Source organism: Parus major, chromosome 5, assembly GCF_001522545.3.
Source record: "Parus major isolate Abel chromosome 5, Parus_major1.1, whole genome shotgun sequence".
Lineage (NCBI taxonomy): Eukaryota > Metazoa > Chordata > Aves > Passeriformes > Paridae > Parus > Parus major.
In genome coordinates this window covers 49,997,063-50,016,493 of record NC_031774.1, presented here as the reverse complement: position 1 = coordinate 50,016,493, position 19,431 = coordinate 49,997,063, and the positions used below count along the sequence as shown (strand labels likewise).

At 39.9% G+C, this 19,431-nt stretch overlaps 1 protein-coding gene across 8 annotated transcripts in view; it reads right to left on the bottom strand.

Annotated features, from left to right (window-relative positions):
• The window catches only part of EML1 (EMAP like 1), a 122,376-nt gene that overhangs the window by 60,688 nt on the left and 42,257 nt on the right, over positions 1-19,431 (bottom strand). For 2 of the 8 annotated variants that reach the window (XM_015630305.3, XM_015630306.3), the window contains exon 1: positions 19,224-19,396. The exons of 1 other annotated variant lie outside the window; for it this stretch is intronic. In XM_015630305.3, coding sequence (XP_015485791.1) covers positions 19,224-19,290 — 67 coding nt within the window. In that variant the 5' untranslated portion in view covers positions 19,291-19,396. Of the gene's footprint in view, positions 1-19,223; positions 19,397-19,431 lie in introns of those variants that run through there. 5 more of the 8 variants (XM_015630308.3, XM_015630309.3, XM_015630310.3 and 2 more) reach the window with 3 other exon arrangements.

Sequence of the window (19,431 nt, the reverse complement as noted above, 5' to 3'; positions counted from 1 at the left end):
TAAAATAAATTGAAAATACTATTAAACTTCAGAAATACATAAGCAATTAAACACTTTTCCATTTAATTACAAATTTACTAAACTGAGACTAAATCAATAGTAAGTAATCCATAATTATCAATTTGAAATTGTTTATTTTTTGCCTTATTTAATAAGTATATCCTCTGAGAAATAAGAATGGGAAATTCTCAGCCTTTGATCAATAGCATTTATTTGTAAAATAAATACCACTCCCAAACCTTCTACATTTACATTTCTAAAAGGCTTATCAGCTTTATTAATTGTTTTCTGTAGACTCAAACTAAGGAACACAATACAAAGAGAATAAAACATTCCTCCTGCACCTGCAGAAGGGGCCATTGATGTCTAGAGCAGATTTATCATTTTCACAAACTCTGGGTACTTGCTCTCAGCTAATGGCTTTACTTTCAGCAGTGGTCTGACTTTTCTTTAGAACTCTGTACCTCGTGAATATTTTAATTTCTGAAATTAATGCAGTCTCAGGCTTCATTATAGGTTGTCACAAAGACAAATCACAATCTAAATATTTAAAGGAAAAATTATTTCAAATTTAGAAAACTCTTCTTTTAAAACCTGTCTTGTTCAGTACTGTCTCTCACAGGAATATAGATTTTTTTTCTCTAGAATGGGCAGTTAAACCAGTGCATGTGAGAAGTACTTGAATTAACTAGTGATAGCCTTGTTTGGATGGCAGAGGTAAAAAAGCATCCAGGATGCCCATAACAGGCTGGAATTTTTCCCACACTATCCATCTTCATCTTCAGTTAGGATTAAGTCTTCCCTTCATTTAATTCTGACAAATAGAATACAATATAATTATATAATTATTAGTAATATACATTCTTACTGTAAAATTGTCCCATTACATATTCCCACTCTCCAGCAATAAAATCTTTGCTGACATCAATGCAGAAAGAACAAACTGCCCTTGCCAAGGACTCAAACCCAGCCAGAGACACCACATTTGATCCAGTGTTTGATATCCTGGTATTAACCAGGAAGAGGACAGCTTTAAGGCTCTTTAGAAGGAAGAAAAAATCCCTTTATTTGCTGTCCTTAAATAAAAAACTAATTCAGGTTTATTTCAGGAAACAGAGAAGCACACACGATCTGAAAAATTTTTTGGTTAAAAATGTGACTCCTCTAATCAAAGACAATTTTCATTCTTTTTATTTTTAATTGGGTTCCCTAGCATGAGATCATATTCTTATTTCACCACAATAGGGTGCACAGCATTGTCACAAATTCCACCCAGCTGTGCTGCCATTCCCAGCACACTGTGCAAGCGTGGTTCTGCTGCCCTGGGAGAACGAGCGAGTTGTATTCCAATGCTTGCTCCATCCTCCGTAGTACCTGGCAATGCTATGACTTGCATACTGCCTATTTTTAAAAGAAACTTAAGCTTTCATGGAGGAGGAGACAGACATAAACTATTTCATATTTTTCATGTTGGGTGAAAATAGTTTACAAATACACTTTGATAAATGAATGCAGTATTGTCTGTCCCCAGGGCTACGGAGAGCCCTCAGTAAAAGCGACAGAGTCAGCAGATGTCTGGTCCACCCTTGGCTGGGAACAAGCCCCAGGGCCAAGGTCCAAGCAGAGCCTGGCTCATGACTGTTCCTCTCCTTCAAGGACTTTGTGGGACTGATTTCCTTCTGGCGGCAGTCAGTACTTCTCCTGTATGAGTTTTCACCCGAGAGATTAGATGGGTGAAGGCTGTGCAGAGCAAATCCTTTTCCAAAAGCCATCTCCTAATAGCACTGTGCTGAAGGACTAGTGTGAACAAACCCTGCAGAAAGCCTGGCTGATAAGGCTCTCGTAGCCCTGTGATTACTGAGAATCTGAGCTTCAACCTTCATGATAAGGTGGAGCCTATCAGCAAAGACAAACCTTTAAGGCTAACACAGCCATTCAGCTTTAGGGCAAGAGCTCTTTTATGTTTTCTTAGCTCTGGATGTGGGTGGAACTCACGTAAGTCACACTTCTGCATGCAAGTGTACAGACACAAGTTAGGTCAAGTACAGCCACTTGAACAAAATGAACTTAGTATTTTAAAGGCACTGTTTAACAATACAATCTTTACTAACAATTCAAGAAGGAACATTTTTTAAAGCGGTCCTGCACATAGATTAGGGGTTTACAAGTATATAAAGATTATTGCAGTGATAAGATTTGCCCAAAACATCAGTCAGGTGCAGTAAACTTCCTCAACACAGCACAAAACAGTGATTTCCATGGACAGTAAAGTGAGCACCACATTGAACTTGAAAATCACTAGATTTACAAGATATGGGAAAAAAGTTGAAATTGGTTGGAAAACATTTCTCCGAACTCAAGAGATAGTTCAGAAAACAATATCTGCTCACAGCACATCAATTTTTTAAGTCAGCCATGGCAAACAGGAGATGCCTTTTTCAAAATATCCTTCCTGCAGAGACAGTCAAGATTAAAGCCTAGTACAGCACAGCTTTATCACAAAAGTATTTGGTTACATAAAAGCCACAAACTTAATACACAAGCTGATGGTAAGATACACAGATCAGATGGTCACATTTTGAATATTTAACATGACCATTTAGGAAATCCCCCAGAAGCCAGGCTCTTTCCATGGCAGAGAAGTCTAGAGCTACAGCTTCCCTGAGCCAGGACCCAACTCCTGACCCCCAAGCTGATTCTTCACCAAAAGCAAGCATTCAGTATTCACAAAGCCAAAAGTTGAAAAGAAAGGAAAAATGATCCAGTTGATCAGGAATCCTGTTACACTTAAGCCAACAAGCAACTGCTGTAGCTGTGAGTGCCACTAAACCAAAGGGGTCACACAGTCAAGCAAATCTATCCACACCTGTTCTTTTCTTTCTTTTAGGTGGAAACAAGAGAGCTTCGTAGGCTCACTATCAAGAAAAAAAACAAACAAATAACCAAAAGAAAACCCAAACCAAAGAAACAAACAACTTGCTCCTCAAAACAATCTCATGAGAATAAACCCAATCCCAAATAGTTAATTGAAAACTACATTTTGAACAGTTATTCACAGAGTGCAATAGTCTCTGCTTCCCTAATCATTAAAAGAAAAATATTTTTTCCTACTGTATTGCAAAGTAGTTTAATACCATACTAGCTCCCCTTGCATGAAAAAGAGGCTTTTGAACTGGACATCAAATTCACTGGTTTCATATTTACTGCATTTCAAAATTACATGAAATACGATAATTGGATTTATCTGATTCCAGAAAAGTCTGTCATCTGAAATGAATGAGGCCTAATTTCTACAAAAATTATAGGGAATGATTAAGTAATTAAAAAATCTCATAACACATGAATAAAACAGTTTTGTTTTAAGCTTCATTATTCAGCCTTACTTCCCAGAGCTTAAAAAGAAAAGCTTAATAACTTTTTAAATTTTTTCAGAGGTGCTAGAGCTTTCTCCCTGTTTGCCCTATCATCCACAAAACAACCAAAGGCAGTGAGAGTGCATTATCATCCATAGATCTGTACCAGATGATTAAAAAATACCCATTTTGTTTCATGGACAAGTGCTTATAGCAGAAAAAAAGGCAAACCTCAAGAATTTTCAAAGCATTTCCTCACAAATTCTGCAAGAGACTACCCTCTCATGGTGCAGGTTTGGGAGTGTTCTTCTCTTCAACCTGCTCAGTGACTAGTGAGGCACTAGAACAGAGTGCCCAGAGAAGCTCCAGATACCCCATTTTCATAAATGTTCAAGGTCAAGGACAGGACTTTGAGAAACCTGATCAAATGGAAGGTGCCCCTGTCTCCATCACCAGTAAAATCTACACAGCCCTACCCCTGCAGCCCTCAGTCAGGGGTGTTCTGTAGGGCTAAAGACCACACAGGCATGGCAAAAGCTGGAGGACATTCAGTTCTGCTGCTGAGACCTGTACACAAAGCCTGATCAACATCAGTGCTGTGAGAAATTACAGCACACTCAGCAGAAACATCTGCTATTTTGGCAGCTCCCATCTGATTTCTGAAGGACTTGGAGCCTAGCAAACAGAACAGAACAACCGTGCAGTGGGAAAAGGGTCCCCCCAACAGTGCTGAGTCCTCCAGAACTCAGCCTGACCTTCTCTCAGGAAATCAAAAATGGTACTAAAAATTTGCAAAGAAAATAATATCTAAAAATTGCCAGCACAGACCAGGCCCTCATAACAACTGTCTCTTGACTACCCACAGACAAGTCCTTGCAATACAGGCAGCTGTTGCTGCTCCCACCTTCATGGAAGAGATTGTCCCATCAAGTCAGTACACACAGGGATACCTTCACATCCGAGCTGCACTAAGGAGTCGTGGTCCCAGGGCACAGGGCGTGTGACTGACACCAGCAGGGACTGGAGAGATGGCAGCACTGCCAGGCTGGAAGCTCAGGGAGCTTCAGCAGGTGGGAGTGGGTCTCTGTTTGTTGGGGGAAAGAGCTGGGATCCAGTGTGCAGGTGGAAAGTATGGAGTCAGGCTCCCAGATAGCACAGCACACAGGACATGGACAAAATCCAATGCAAACAGCCAGAAACATGGCAACAGGAGAGGGGCAGTTGCCGCTGCCTGAACCCAATTCTGCTGCCACCACTACATTTGGGTAGCTGACAATACCCAGCCAAATTAAACTGAAGATCCCCAGATCCCACAGGAACACTAAATGACATGCATAGTCTTCTGCCTTATGTGTATCTTCCCATAATTCATTATCCTGTGGACTAATCATAACATTCATACACTATAGGTGGGTCAAGGCCCTGCTTCATCTTCACTCTCTCCTCCTATTCTTCCTTCTCCTTCTCAATGCAAATTACAAAAATCACCCTCTCCTTTAGCTGTTTTCCTGTATCCTCAACAGGTCATAAAGGCAGTAAGGGTAATGTTCAGAACATACAATGCAAGAAAAAGCTTATTATTCCTGAAAGTTGACTTGAAAGTGAATAACTAAGACACCGGGTAAGCCAATGCACACAGTTCTAAGATTATACCCATAATATGCTGTATTAAGAACTTCTTACTGAGGCAAAGGAGTTATTCAGAAAAAGAAATGAGAGTGCCAGTAGCTTTCACCAGCTCCCCAAACTGATACAATTTTCACTTTAAAACCTCTGCTTTACACAACTGTTCAGAAGGCTTCATCTTCAGTGCAACATTGCTTAAAGAAAAATGGATACGAACCTGCATATCATTCATATCTAATGCACTGCCAACCCACACCACCTTTTTACTATCTAATTATCATGTGCAATCCTGTCAAAAGTGTCAAAAGCTTTTTTTTTTAAGCTGCTACTTTTATAATCTGAAAGATGTCAGCACTTCAACAACACTCATTTGTTTCCCAAGGTTTGTGCCTCCAAAAGGTCAGAAGAATTCCCTGGACCTCGCTGCACTCTGCACCAATCACCTTGGGAAGAGCCTTGAGGGACTGAGCTTTTTTGACTGCTTCCCATTCCTGCTCCCACAGCTGTTGAAGTGGGAATTCTGCTCATACAGATTGCACAATATGATAACTGACATTCAGTATGCAGTGTTCAACCACAGCTTGCTAAAGGACAGGTAACATGGACTCGTAAGAGCAACAACTCAATTTTTCCCAGTCATAACTGGAAAAAAAGAGGAAAGATTTCACAACTGTGCAAGTTCCTGACTTGTCAGCAGAGTAACAGAATTGCTGTTTGCAGCACAAAGTGACTTTAAATTTTTATATAGGTCTACCTATATATGCAGCAGAACAAAAGGTACTCCAATAAACGGCATGTAAAGCCAGATAATTTACACTTCTTAAGATAAATCAAGTTTCTACAAAAAACCTTACTAATATATTTACAGTAAAGATAAAGCTTCCACAGTGAACAGTCTTTGCAGCATAGAACACAGCTTGGTAAACTGAGCAATGGCTGCATGATACTAATTGCTTTAAAATTACTTTATGTATTTTAGCCACTACTAAATCTAGTAAACCTAGTTAATACAAACCAGTGTAGTGCCAGAAGTGCTCTATGCCAGAAACAGCTGGAAACACCCAAACAGACTTTCACCATGTCGTAATCAAGATGTTTGAAATAGCTTTATTTTCCTCCCTGATGTATTGTCCTACTTCTGATTCTGTACAACAAGACACTTATTTTAAGGGAGCCAGGCTGGAAAAAGTTAGGAATAGCCAGGAAAAGGTGGCTAGTATCAATTTTGTTCTTGGGGGAAGTACACAAGCAGTGCTGAGATAGAGCTTTGCTCAGAAAGGTGAAGGTAAGGTACTTGCTGTTTGGGATACAGACTGCCAATGACTTGGCAATTGTTTGCTCACTGAGCATGGGATTAGTAGATACTATGTAGAACCAGAATTACAAAGAAAGAAAAACTTCTGCTGGTGCTTTTGCCCCTGCCCAAATATCTTTCTTTGCCTTTTCTGATATTTGTCAGTGGTCCATTGGGCAACATGTAAGAAAACTGGGCTGCAACATCTCCTTCTTGAATCTCTTGTTCCACTTCTTAAATGGATTAACCAGTTCCTAATACCAGATATAAAAACACAGACAAAATGCATGTGGCTTTCCACACACTGATTTTAGCAATTGTTCTAAATTAAAACCAAACCACAAAAGAGACAGTCTTAGCAATTCTGTAATTTTAGGGTCTTTACTAAAAATTAGCTGTTTCACTTCTGTTAAAATATCTGCATGATGGAAAGAAAGAAAATGACAAAACTTTATTATCCTTCTCCTTGCCTCCAGAGAGGCTTCAGCCAGGCAACAGCTACTTCAAAGCTTCACATCACACATGCCTAGAGACTTAAACCAAGAGAAGCAACTGCCAAATTCAGGAGGCAGTAAAAGGCTTAGGTTTAGAAGGCTCCCTGAGGCTAAACATTTTTTTAAAATTAAAAACTCAAATATAAAAACTAGAAAGGAGGAAAAGCCCTGAAGTTACCCCCTCCTGGAACAATATGCACACAAATCTCTCATAACCTTCTGAGTCACAAGTACCAAGGTTAATAACCCAGCATCAACCAAATGGTTTCTGGGCTTCACAAAATCCTACAGAGCCTTGCAGGAATCATTGGAGCTGCTTTAGGCTTAGTTAATCTTCATGAAAACAATGAAAAGTGAACAATCAGGACACAATTGCTCTCTCTCAAGTGCAAAGTTTCTAAAGGCCTACCTATATGGGACCACTGAAGATGATTACTAGCTTCTGCAAGAGTATTTGTCTTGAAATTCCTCAATGCACAGAGATCTTGTGGATCTTCCTCTTCTCCTTGCAATGAGTCTGCTGTAATCAAAAGAATGTCCAGACTTGGTTCTGAGAACAGAGCAGTAGCATCACACTGATGACATTTGTTACTGATCAATTCTGATTTTAGGGTATGCCTTTTCCTGAAAAGTTATGGAACAATCTGATGAACATGCCCCTGTATGTTCCCAGCTGAAGTAATATAACAAAGAAGAGATCATTGTTCTTTTGATAGAAATTTTACTTCTATCTCAAAATTATAAGGGAAAAATCTAAGAAATGCAAAGTTGTGAATTTCCAAAGTGCAAGAAAAAAGGTAGGTGATATTCAATTACTAATTAAAGTTTCAGTTTAAAAAAACACAGTACACCTGTGTTCCTGGGGCTAACTATGATTTTTTTTAATTGACTGTGATGTCATATTCTGAAAAGCACATAAAAAAGATTACAAAAAACATTGAGATTCATAGTTTCTAGGGAGGGAAAAAAACAACAAAACACACATAGATGCACATGGAAAGCAACCACAAAAACTAAATATTCACCAAAGAAAGACAGGAATCTCAATGGTAAAAAATTTATGTTAGTTCACTCCTCTTAGAATGGGTAGGTGGACTGGAAATTAAATTAATGATGCATAGGTGATTTTCCACCTCTATGAACCTTAATTCAATTTTCAATCATATCAGTAGTAGTCAAAAAGAGTTTTCCTCTTTATTAGTCTTCAGCAGCTGCATATCTCTCCCTTGTACTGCCTTATACATTGTTTAAAAGTTTGCGTACCACCACTATGCCTGGCACAAGACAGAAAAAAGGAGATCACTTCTACCTGCTACAATACATAACAGATGGGCAACACTTCTAACTTGGATTAATTTACTGATGCTGTGCAACACATGGTGCCACAAGCAGCTGCAATGACAAAAGCAAGGGTCCAGTTCCACAGGACACAATGGCCATTCCAGAATCCTGCAGCACCCACTTCTACAATTTATCTTCTGCTGCCTCTGGAAGCTGATTTAATTCTCTAATTTGGCAGAAAACTAACCCAGCAAAAGCAAAATCAAAATACCACACACAGATAGAGCCTGTTTTTAATTATTTTTTTTTTTCTGTTAGTTTAGCATGTTAAACTAACTCCTGACAATTTAGTCCATCAAGTAGGTGACACTACAGATAGCAAGTGAGGGAAGGGGAAACAAGACCTTCCTCCTGAGCAGCTGTACAGTGTGGCATGGTTTATCAGCCCCAGTTGAAAATGGAAACAGGCAGTGGGGCAGGGACATCAGGTTTGCCCTCAAGACCAGAATCCACTTAACCTCTTTCTTCTCAATTTTACACTACTATCTTCCAGCTCCCACAGCTCTCTGGTTTATTAACCTTTACTCCTCAGGAACACTATACACCCTCTTATCACATAACATCTGAAGGACCGAGCCTGTCATCTTTAACATCCCTTTGCCGCCCCATCTATGTTACTTTGTATCCTTTCATTTCATTGACACAGTTGAAACATTATCACATAGTGTTACTCATCTTCAAAGTTAGAAAAATGATTGTATTACATCAGTATGCACCAGAAACAAGATACATTTTATTTTAAAAGGGCAGATGAAAGGAGAAAGACTTCTTTTGATTCATCTTGGCCCTGTGGGAGGGTGGGAAGTGGTAGGTTGGCCTGCTATAGACTCCCCCTATTTAAACAAAGTTTAGAAATAAGCAGATCAATCGCCCAGGAGTATTTGTTCACAGAAGAAGCTACAATCCCAACAACAGTATCTTATCAAGGACTGACAGCTACAAAACAGACTCTCAATTAATTTACATGTGAGGCAATGCTGGAACAAACCACACTATTCTGTTCACTGCCATAAAGTTTCACCTTAATGCCTAAAACCCTGTGTTCCATAAAAAATGAGTGAGTAGATACAAATATATTGCTCTTGGGAGACCATACCAACAAATGTACTTTCTAACTTCCATGAATTTTAGTTATAAAACATTCACTTAACACAACAGCAACCATTTTTCAATTTCATAGCTGAACATTTAATCCCACAACTCAGATATATATATATATAAGTCTCTCCTAAAACCGAAACAAAGCCTCCAGATCATAAAAGAAAGCTGAAACACCATTTAAATAACTAACAATGTAATTCAACTATAAATTTGTTCTGAAATACTACTGGTGTGATAGTCAGAACAATTTCTTTTCAGGCTTACACAGATAACATGCTTATGCTAAGTCATTCAAACCACAGGTCATCCAATGCAGCAAAAACAATCTATGCAAAACCCACCATCCAATAATCAATAACAATTGGGGGTGGGAACCGCATAACCAAAGCCCTCACTATTTGTATCCTGTTTATTCAGCTTTATAAACAGAGATGGAAACACCAAGCTCTTAAATAATAAAAAGGACAGCTAGACAGCTACCTCCATATTCCTTCCCCTCTCTCTGCCTTAAAAATCTTTAGATTGTAGGGTTTAGATCTTTTAGTAAAGCAGAACTGTTGTAAATGTAAATCCTTAATTTTAGTTCTGTCTGATCTATTAAACCTTGCTCAAAAGACGTCCAGAGTTTTAAACTTTTTTGTTCTGAACATGATCAACACTCATAATGATCTTTCTGACAGAGCAACTGTTAAAAAAATCTTCAGATGTAAAGTGCTCAAGCCCATCACAGGTTCTGTGGTCCCTTGTTCACCATATTAAGAATCTCTTCTCAAGAAAACCAGAACAGAATATAAAGGAAGCAACTTCTCCATTGTGGTACTGACCAAAATCAGAATGACCGATGGTTGAAGACTAGAGAGTGGGAGAAAACATCTCTCAAAGACCACAACAATACAGTTGACCTGGCTCTAGCTGCCACAGCTCCCTATAGATATTTCAGTTTGGACCCAAAGGATGCTTATGCAGTGCTCATCACCCATCACCCCTCTTTGGTTCGTAGAGAGGCCAAGTCTTGGGAGAGCAGTCCAGTAGCACAGCAGGAGTGCTCCAGGGCTGGAGTGTGTTTGGTGCACAGCATTAAGTTAGAGCTAGCCCACAGTAAATGCAGAGACAATGGATACCCCAGCCCTCAGCACAAACTATTTTGCTTTACAGATTTCTTCCTCTTGCCCCACAGCTCCTGCTAATGTGGACATAGTGCTGAAGTGTAGCATCACAGAGGTAGTGTATCTTTTATATACCTCTTTTAATGCTCAGTACTTCAGCTGCGAGATCCTGCAGTACACCAGTCAAGAAAAGGCTTATCTGTATGCCACCAGTAGCTGACCCCAGCCTACACCTCTGCTGGACCACACACCCAACCCCCAAATTTTAAAAATGGATCTTTTCTCACTTCTCAGCAGAGAGAGGCTTCAAGCCTTGCAAAATATATAAAAGCTTAACTTAAAAATTGTATGTATAAAATATTTGGTCCCAAAGAACCTCTCATTTGTTCATTAAAGCTTCTGAACACAGAGGAAATCACTTATTTCCAAACTGAAATACAGCTACAAGGACTTCCCACACTGTCTAGCATAAAAGGGAGGAAAAGGAAGAACCTACCCTCACGCCTCTTTCTCTGCATGGCATTATACAGAGTTCACTAAATTATAATAGATAGATATTTTGCTACGAGAGCCAAAATTTCTAACCCCCAGTTTTTTAGATTCAACTGGACTTGCCATGATCATTTCCAGAGTTTCAAACTACAGTCCTACTGAAGTCCACAATTAAATTTCAATCGCCTGCATATTGTCTGGATTTTGCTTCTTACCCCAAATCACATCAGTAATTATTTACTCTGTTACACTGAGGTATTGTACTTGTGCTCTATAACACTGTCTCATATTATACATGGACAGGAACTCCTTAAATTCAACTTTAAAATTTAAATCAAAATTCATTATTTAGGTTCACAGTTAGTAACCTAAAAGCAATGGCCTGATTTTTAAGACTGTTTAAGCATAGCCCTGTCTGTCACTGCCCTATAATATTGGCCTATATTTGGAAGATGTAAAGCAAAAAGGCAGCAATGCAGACACTGGTTTGAATAAAGCCTGAGCCTCAGAATATGCTAATGCCTGTGAGGTTTTTATCAGTTTAGATAAAGACCTCGTTGCCCCCTGTGGCCCAGCCAGCCTTGCTGGACCACCCATGCAGCCACAGACCTCGGTCACCTCCCAGAAGCCACCCTCGGGCTCCGTGCCGCTCATGGGGCACTGAGCAGTGGGACAATGGGGTAACATTGACATAATAAACACTGTACATAATACATAATGGTAACATTGAACCCTGACATACCTGTCTCAGGGGCAGCACAAGGACCCCCTGCCACATCCTGCAAGCTCTTTAAAGCAGCTTCTCCATGTGGGAGATGGAAGGATGCTTTCTAGGCAGTGACAGGTCTGGGTAAAACAGCTTGTGAAATGCTACACAGGGAAGGGGAAAAGGAAGCAACAAAATGGTAATTGGTTTTAGTAAGCATAAAACAAATATAAAATTGTCTGTCAGGATCTTTCTCAGGTTTCAGAGGGATTTCTTTTTCACCAAAGGAAAAAAAAAAACAAATCTAAGTAAGTGCTGCTCCTAATGCTGTTGAATTCAGGGTTCATAAACCTTTAACAGCCTCAAGGAAATTTCAGACACCAGTGCCCAGTCAGCCCCACTTGAGTGGAGGAGTTGCCCTGGAAAATGTCAAAGGCTGTTTCAGAATGCTATATTTTTCAATACAGTTGTAAGAAAAAGAAAGATCTAGGTTTCATAAAATGTAAAACCTTGAAAACAAGGTTCATTACAAAGTTTGGATATAGTTGCCTTTACTAGCTTGAAACAAAGATTGTTTCTCTATTTACATACTGAAATGTGTCCATCTAGTCCACATCTTAGGAACCTCACAATTCAAAGCTTAGCTTAGGCTCCAGTTCACACTCAATTCTCAGATGACTAAAAGCCAGTGGGAATGTTTCATATACAGCTTGCAACACACTTATAGAAGTTATATTTAAAACCAGAAAACATTTCTTCATTCCCATTTGCAGGAACCTTGACATAAGTTTCCAATAAATACAGAGTCTATGCTGCTAAGAAATACAAATTGTTTTTATCACAATGAAGTGTTTATTTCAAATTTTAAATCCAAAAAGGTGATTAGTTTCTACATTCCACCATACCTATAAACAGTGCTAGAGATGTCCAATGCTAGTTTTCAAATGAATATGTTATATTTATTCAATAATCAGTCATTTCAATGCAAGAAGAGAATATGATGGGCCATGTCAGATTTTACCCTTTGGAAGTAATGGAGTGTGGACAATCTCACTTAATTACTTTCCAAAGAATTAATTTAGTGAAATCATGTTAACATATCATTATCCCCACCCCATCTCCCTAAAAAACCTCAGGGAGCTACTTCCACATTTTTAATTATGTAATGGACGAACATTTTAAATTGTGTTTCATGGAAGAAGAGCATCATCCACAGCTCCTTTGCACTCCCTCTAAGCTTTCACAATTCCTTATGGTTGCCCAATTAGTGTCATTTGCAAAGAGCAAGAACCAACAAAAAATGTAGTCATTACACTGTTTCATGCAACCTTCCTACTTATTCTCTCTCATCATCCCCAAGATTTTAAAGATCAAAAGACAGGTTCTTTATTACAGCTTCACAAAACTTCTCTTGAAAAAAGAACTGCATATCAACTTTAAAATCTTCATCATAAATTTCTAGGGAAAGGAGAAAGAAGAGGGAAGTACGAATAAAACCTATTAAAATGTATGTCATTGACTGGTGCACTCCCTCAGTGTCTCCTCACGTATATTCACTTATTAATAATGTACTTTCAATATAATTTTAATTCTTATTTGAGTTATTTGTATGTGGTTTAAGGTTCAATAAAAGAATTTCAGATTTGCTATTTTTAATTAGAACTGAAAACATATATTTTATCAGCTCTGTAAAGCACTATTAAATTTTAAAAAAACTCCTTGAAGATCAGATAAAGCATGTTTTTCTATTGAGAGCCCAATGCTTTAATTTGCAATTCTGTATGTTGTTTTATTCATGATAAAATACTTGATACTTGTAGTTTCTCTCCATATTGCTAACACTGACACAGATTCTCTGTTGAGGTTTGACTGTCACTAGAGGATTCTCTCTAGTCTGGTCTACATTTTCATTTGTTTTTAGATGCTTATTTAAAAAAAGAAAGAAGGAAAAAAATTAAATTCCAGTAACTATAATTAACACCATTCATGACTAAAACAAGTGTTAATAATTCATGTTTTGGAAATAAATAGCTAATTAAAGGGCAACAAATTCAGTTTACTTATATAGCATCTTATTAGTAGTAATAGTTTGAGCTCTAATAGGCTAACAATATATATTGTGCAAGTGTCCATTGCAGCAAGTTATTTTTAATTCATAGCATACTGATTTATTCTGCATTCAATTACTGCACATACCACCACCAACAAAAAAAGCATTTCTGTATGCCACCCCTCCCTCCCCTTTACTCCAGTAGTGAAGAAAAATATTCTAGAATCAATTAATACTCTGTATAGCTCCAAAAAGCATAAAACTGCTGCTTAATGTAAAGTCCAATTCAGCATTTCATTTAAGAGTTTGACTGCAAGAGCCAGAACAAATGTCACTGAAAGAAAAACTAAGAAAATGCAGTCGAAGCAATGCTGGCTAAGGTAATAAAATCTTCTGTCCTAGAAAACTTGTAGAAGCTGCAAGTGGGGTATTGCCTCCCTTCCTGAATTCAAAACATGCTGCTGTTCTGGAGAGAAGAGGTCTAGAGATGAAACATGAGAAAGCTTCTGACTGTGTTGTTATGGACTTCTGAGAAAAACAACATGAGTAATGCTATTAACATGTTTGCAACATCTTTTTGAACATGCTTGCAACACCTTTTCCTACACACAGTGCATGAATCTGCCCAGTGAGAACTGAATTAAATCAAATTTTGTTCTGAATTATTGCTAGGAAATGATCACAGTAAAACAAATTGCAGTCTCTTCCAGCTCTTGACAGATTTGAACTGGTGCCCTGAAAGCTACAAGGCTCAACTTACCATTGTTCCTTCCCTAACCCATTCCATATTGTGTGACTTTGTTCCAGCTATAGGAAGAGGGTAACTGGCTGCATTTAGGAAGGTTAAGGAGAGGAAGTGTAAGTGTCAAATGGGAAAGAAGAGACAACCACCAGAACAATTCTGTCCATACAGATTTCCTGTTTGTGGTGCTCACTTCCCCACTGACAGGCATTGCTACACCTGCAGATACAGGAGTTGGAGAGAAGAGGTACACATATTCAATTTTTCAGGAATGGAGGAGAATTACAGAAACAGAAGATTCAAACTGTAAACAGACTGACAAAAACTGAGTCACAAAATTTACTTTTTGTGAGTTAAGAGTGACTGACTTACCAAAGCTATTACCTGTCAAAAATCTTAATATGATTTAGTGATTTTGGGGGGAGGGAACCAAAAGGGGCCATTACTTTTCAAGAGTTTTTTTTATTATTAGTCTGTTCAGCCTGGAGAACAGGAGACTGAGAGGAGACCTCATCACATTTTACAACTTCCTCATGAGAGGAGGAGGAGGATGGGCAGCCACCGCAGTGACCAGTGTCAGAACCAGAGGGCATAGCCAGAAGTTGTGGGCTGGATATCAGGAAAAGGTTCTCACAGAGGGTGGCTGGGCACTGGGATGGGCTCCCCAGGAAGTGCTCACAGCCCCAAGCCTGACAGAGCTCAAGAAGTGTCTGGACAATGCTTTTGGCACATGGTGTGACTCTTGGGGATGGTTCTGTGCAGGGCTAAGTGTTGGGTGATCGATGATCCTTGTGGGTCCCTTCCAACTCAGCATATTCTGTGATTATTCTGCTCTTTTTAAAAAAGAAACACAGTTTGTATCAATTTCAATTTTTCTCTAACTCTAAATTTTTTTTTACTACAAATTACACTTCAGGTAATCTGTTAAACAGAACTGTAATTAATATTATGGAGTCCCTTGCCACATATATCTATTTCATTAAGAAATAATGTTTCACACTTTTTTTTACTGCTTTTCTCAGACACTCTAAAGTTGAAGCTTCTGTCAAACAAGACATTTGTGGTTGCAGGAATGGCCATTTGACAGCTTTGATTTTTCCAGTAGCCACATGAAGGACATTTAAAAGATGCTACAAGTTCCAAAGAAATCACAGATAAATTTTCACTTCCATCTTTAAGTTTACAGAGGCATTTTGCAGGAACCCCAGATTTCAGCCTTTACATTTCACATACCTAATAATCCTGCCCACAGCCAGTACTGTGGTGAAGGCTGTGTAAATAAATAGAGAATAGATAGGGATTTGTGATCAGAGGACCCACAAAATTCTGCCCACACCCTATGTGTTTTCTCAACCTATCTATAATCAGTACTGATCACAGCTGCAGCTTAGTAAATCAGCTGGAGGTGGGATGAGCACTGTCTCTAATTCCAGTATGTGTCTTGTTTGGTAGTGTTTCATGTCCAGCATAGTTCTCTCCATCACTTTTTAAGCAGATGCTAAAAACCTCAACACTATCTTGCCTTATCAGTATTCCACTTTTACCTTCAGCTTAAATAACACATGACTAACAACCTGATTGACTGTAGATAAACATACTGGTTTTCCACCTAAAAGAAACTTCTACACCAAGAAAGGTATCTATAACCAGGCACAGTTAATATTATCTAAGCTTTACTTTACAACATGCAAAATAAACCAACAGAGTCCTTCATTACCTGGAAAGTGACACAAGTTGAGGGCTGTCCTTGGGTTTTAAGAGGAATTATTTTAGTGTCTTCCTTAAAAATAAACAGACCAGGCAGAGCAACTAACAAAACATTTTAGATTGTCCTCTGAAACTGAAGAGGGAGATACCAAACAAATCAATAAACATTATAGACTCCTCCAAAGCAGGCAAGTATTTTCTGCTCAGTTTACAACTAGAGAAACTAAGGCATCAAAAATGAAATAACTTGCCTAAAATTGCATTGGAAGTTTGTATTTCTTACTTTGATGTTATCTCAGATTGACACTAGTGTTCATTAACACAATGTTTCTCGAATGCCAACTGTACCTTTACTGTTCTGTAAAATGGAGTTTGAAGAAAGTAGGTGCCTTTGAACTAGCTGTGCTAAATATTTGCCCTAGATTTTAGACATGCAGCTCAAAACTAACATATTTTCACCTCTTTCTTCTCTCCCTTCCTTCTCCATTTACCTTATTTTTTACACATCACAAGCTGTAAAAACACGTTACTAAATAATCACGCACACTAAGTCTGCATGAGTGAATACCCAAATTCTTCTCCTGAACCCAGGGACCTTTCTAGAAAGAAAGAAGCAAGTTTAGCAAATCTGCTCTTGTATTAACTTTTCTCTCCCTGACCAGGTCCTCCACCAGCCAAGGTCTTGCTCCTTCATCTCCATCAGTCTCCTGCCCACTACTGATCCCCCGTTCCCAAACCCCCTTGGGCTCCCACCCACTCCAAACATGGAGAAGGTATTGAGAAGTGAGAGAAGCTGCAGCCATCCCTGGCCCAGGCTAGACCTTGGTTGCTCCCCTGCAGGTGACCTACAGATACTTTTTTAGGAGCACAGCCTTTGCATCCTGATCTTTCTAAACAATACATATGGGCAGTCTCTTTACCATTTCTTCTGTTTGAGAGCACGAGAAAATTCCATCATGTCTTTTCATGTACAACTAGAATTAATCCTATTCAGAACAGGAACCTTTAAAGCACACAACAGTGATCACTTTGAGAGCTTACCAGCCATTCTGTATTTCACTTTACCATACACTAAAACCATATCATCTATCTCTCTCTACCACTTGCTTGCTTTGTTTGATTTCTTCTATATGGCTCTGTTTAGTTTCTTCTATATGTTTGCCCCACTCCCAATTTCACATCATTTTTCATACTGCCCATTATACTTTCAAGAGCTTTCCACTTCCCTGTAAAGCAATTTCATTGACCACTTTCCAACCTCAAAACCTTCACTGGCATTCTCTATTTATATTTTCTTCCTCATGGGTTATGTGTGAAATACCTGATTACCTCAAGGCTGTACTCAAAGGCCTGATTATCTTTAATTCCTCATCTCATTTAATATAGTCTCACTAAAGGCTAACTTATAAAATGAAGGACTTCTGAATTCAGCCACTTTCTTTTATAAGTGCAGAATAATACAAACTTACAACAGCCCCTGAGGTTACTAACTACAATGAGACAAAGCTAAGCAAGTGATTTGTCCTAGAATATAATACTTAAGGATTAACCAAGATTTTAACCTATGTACAGTATAAATACATATGGATTATTTCCATCGAGTATAATAGGTGCTCAGAGTTACTAAATCAATATGAGGGACAATCCACAGGAATAAGATACTCTTGCTTTTTCAAAGTATTCAGAAAGTGATGCTACTCCTTCTGCTCCCACAGGCAGGCTATCATGATCACTGTAAAAGTCAAGCCCTGAGATTTTGGTAGGAAGACAGCTTGCTTATAAATGGATTTGAGTATAAACTTTGAAATACATTGCTGTATGGTTCCTTATTAAAAACACTTACAATGAAATATTTATTAAGTTTAGGCAAAACAGGCATCTGCTATTAGTGTGCAACCCCCATACACAGTCATGGTTTTCTCTCCAGAAGAGCTCCAAAAATACAGTGTCAAATGCTCAGCCCACACACACAACTCCTGCTGCCCCAAAAAAACTGCTCCCACAATCTCCAGGTCCACACATATCAGAATTTTCTGCAAACCTGTCCCTTTCTTGCACCACACCACATGGAAAATAATGGGAAATTTATCATCTTCACGTCTTCCAAGGAGAGAGGCTGCTATGTCTGATGCAGTTGCTGTTATGAAGCAGCTTCATACGAACCTGACTCCAGTTGTTCAGACAGCAGTAGAAAGAAGAGACTACTACTAACATGTAGAGGAATAAGAGATCCACAAATATGAAATATGAGGTTATGAATGCTCACAATTTTGCTGCTAAAAAGCAATAACTCATATCAAAGTAAGGTATTTTGAGATTATAGTTTACCATGAAGTGCTCTCTGTAATATTTAGAATAGGTGATTTATTTTCCCCAAGGGAATATCAGCTAGTTCAATAATCCCAAGTACTATGCAGGCCAATCCCCAATACTGCCTGTAAGGCTTCTCGCAGTGCCTCATCTCCTTCCTTTTTTACGACCCATCACTGCAGCCTGGCAGCTCCCCTGTCATGCTGCCACGCAGGTGACGCCACCACCCCAATAACCCCTACCTCAAAAAAACAGCAGAAAGAAAAATCAGTAAGTGCAGGCCGACTCCCGTAACTCCACACAGCACCTCGCACCTCAACACCGCCCTTCGCTGGTGCAGAGAGGCTCCGGGCGGGCTCTGGGAGCGGGGGCTGAAGGAGACCTGTCCCACTGCGCCTCCGGGGTCACGGGCAGCTCGGCCTTATACATGGCTATAAATACATGTCTTATACATATACATCTGTTTATTTATATATACGTGTGTGTGTTGTGTGTATGTTGGCATACGCGCAACGGAGACACGCAGCGGTGGGTGATCGCCTGAGCTACCAGATCTGCCTTTGGGAAAGATGCACACAGACATCTAGACCGTCCGCACAGGCACACGTATCTCTGCATATTCCCATGAAGGAGGAGCAGAAGTTGCTCGCAGAGGCGCCCCGAGGGCTGGCAGGTTTCCCGCCGTATAGCGGGGGAGGCTGAAGGGGGTGAAGTTTCTTCCCTCCTCTTCCTCCTCTCCCCGAGTTTCGCCGCGGAGCCGGGCGGCCCTGGGCGGCGGAGACGCCGCCGGCAGCCTGGACCAGGCCCGCTCCCGGCGCTGCCTTCCCCGCGCCGGCCTCCGCCTCCGCTCCGCCGGAGCGCCGGGACCCCGCTGCCCGCCGGGGGTGGCCCCCGCCCTTACCATTGCAGAACTGGAGCAGCGAGGAGGTGTCGTAGAGGCTGCTGTAGCTGGAGAAGCCGTCCTCCATCCTGCCGCTGCGCTCCCGGCGTCCCCTCGGCTGTCCCGGCGGCCGCCCGCTGCCTGCTCGCCCACACGCTGCGGAGCGGAGGCGGCTGGGGCCGCGGCGGCCTCGCTGCCTGCCTCACTCAGTTACCATGGCAACCCATTC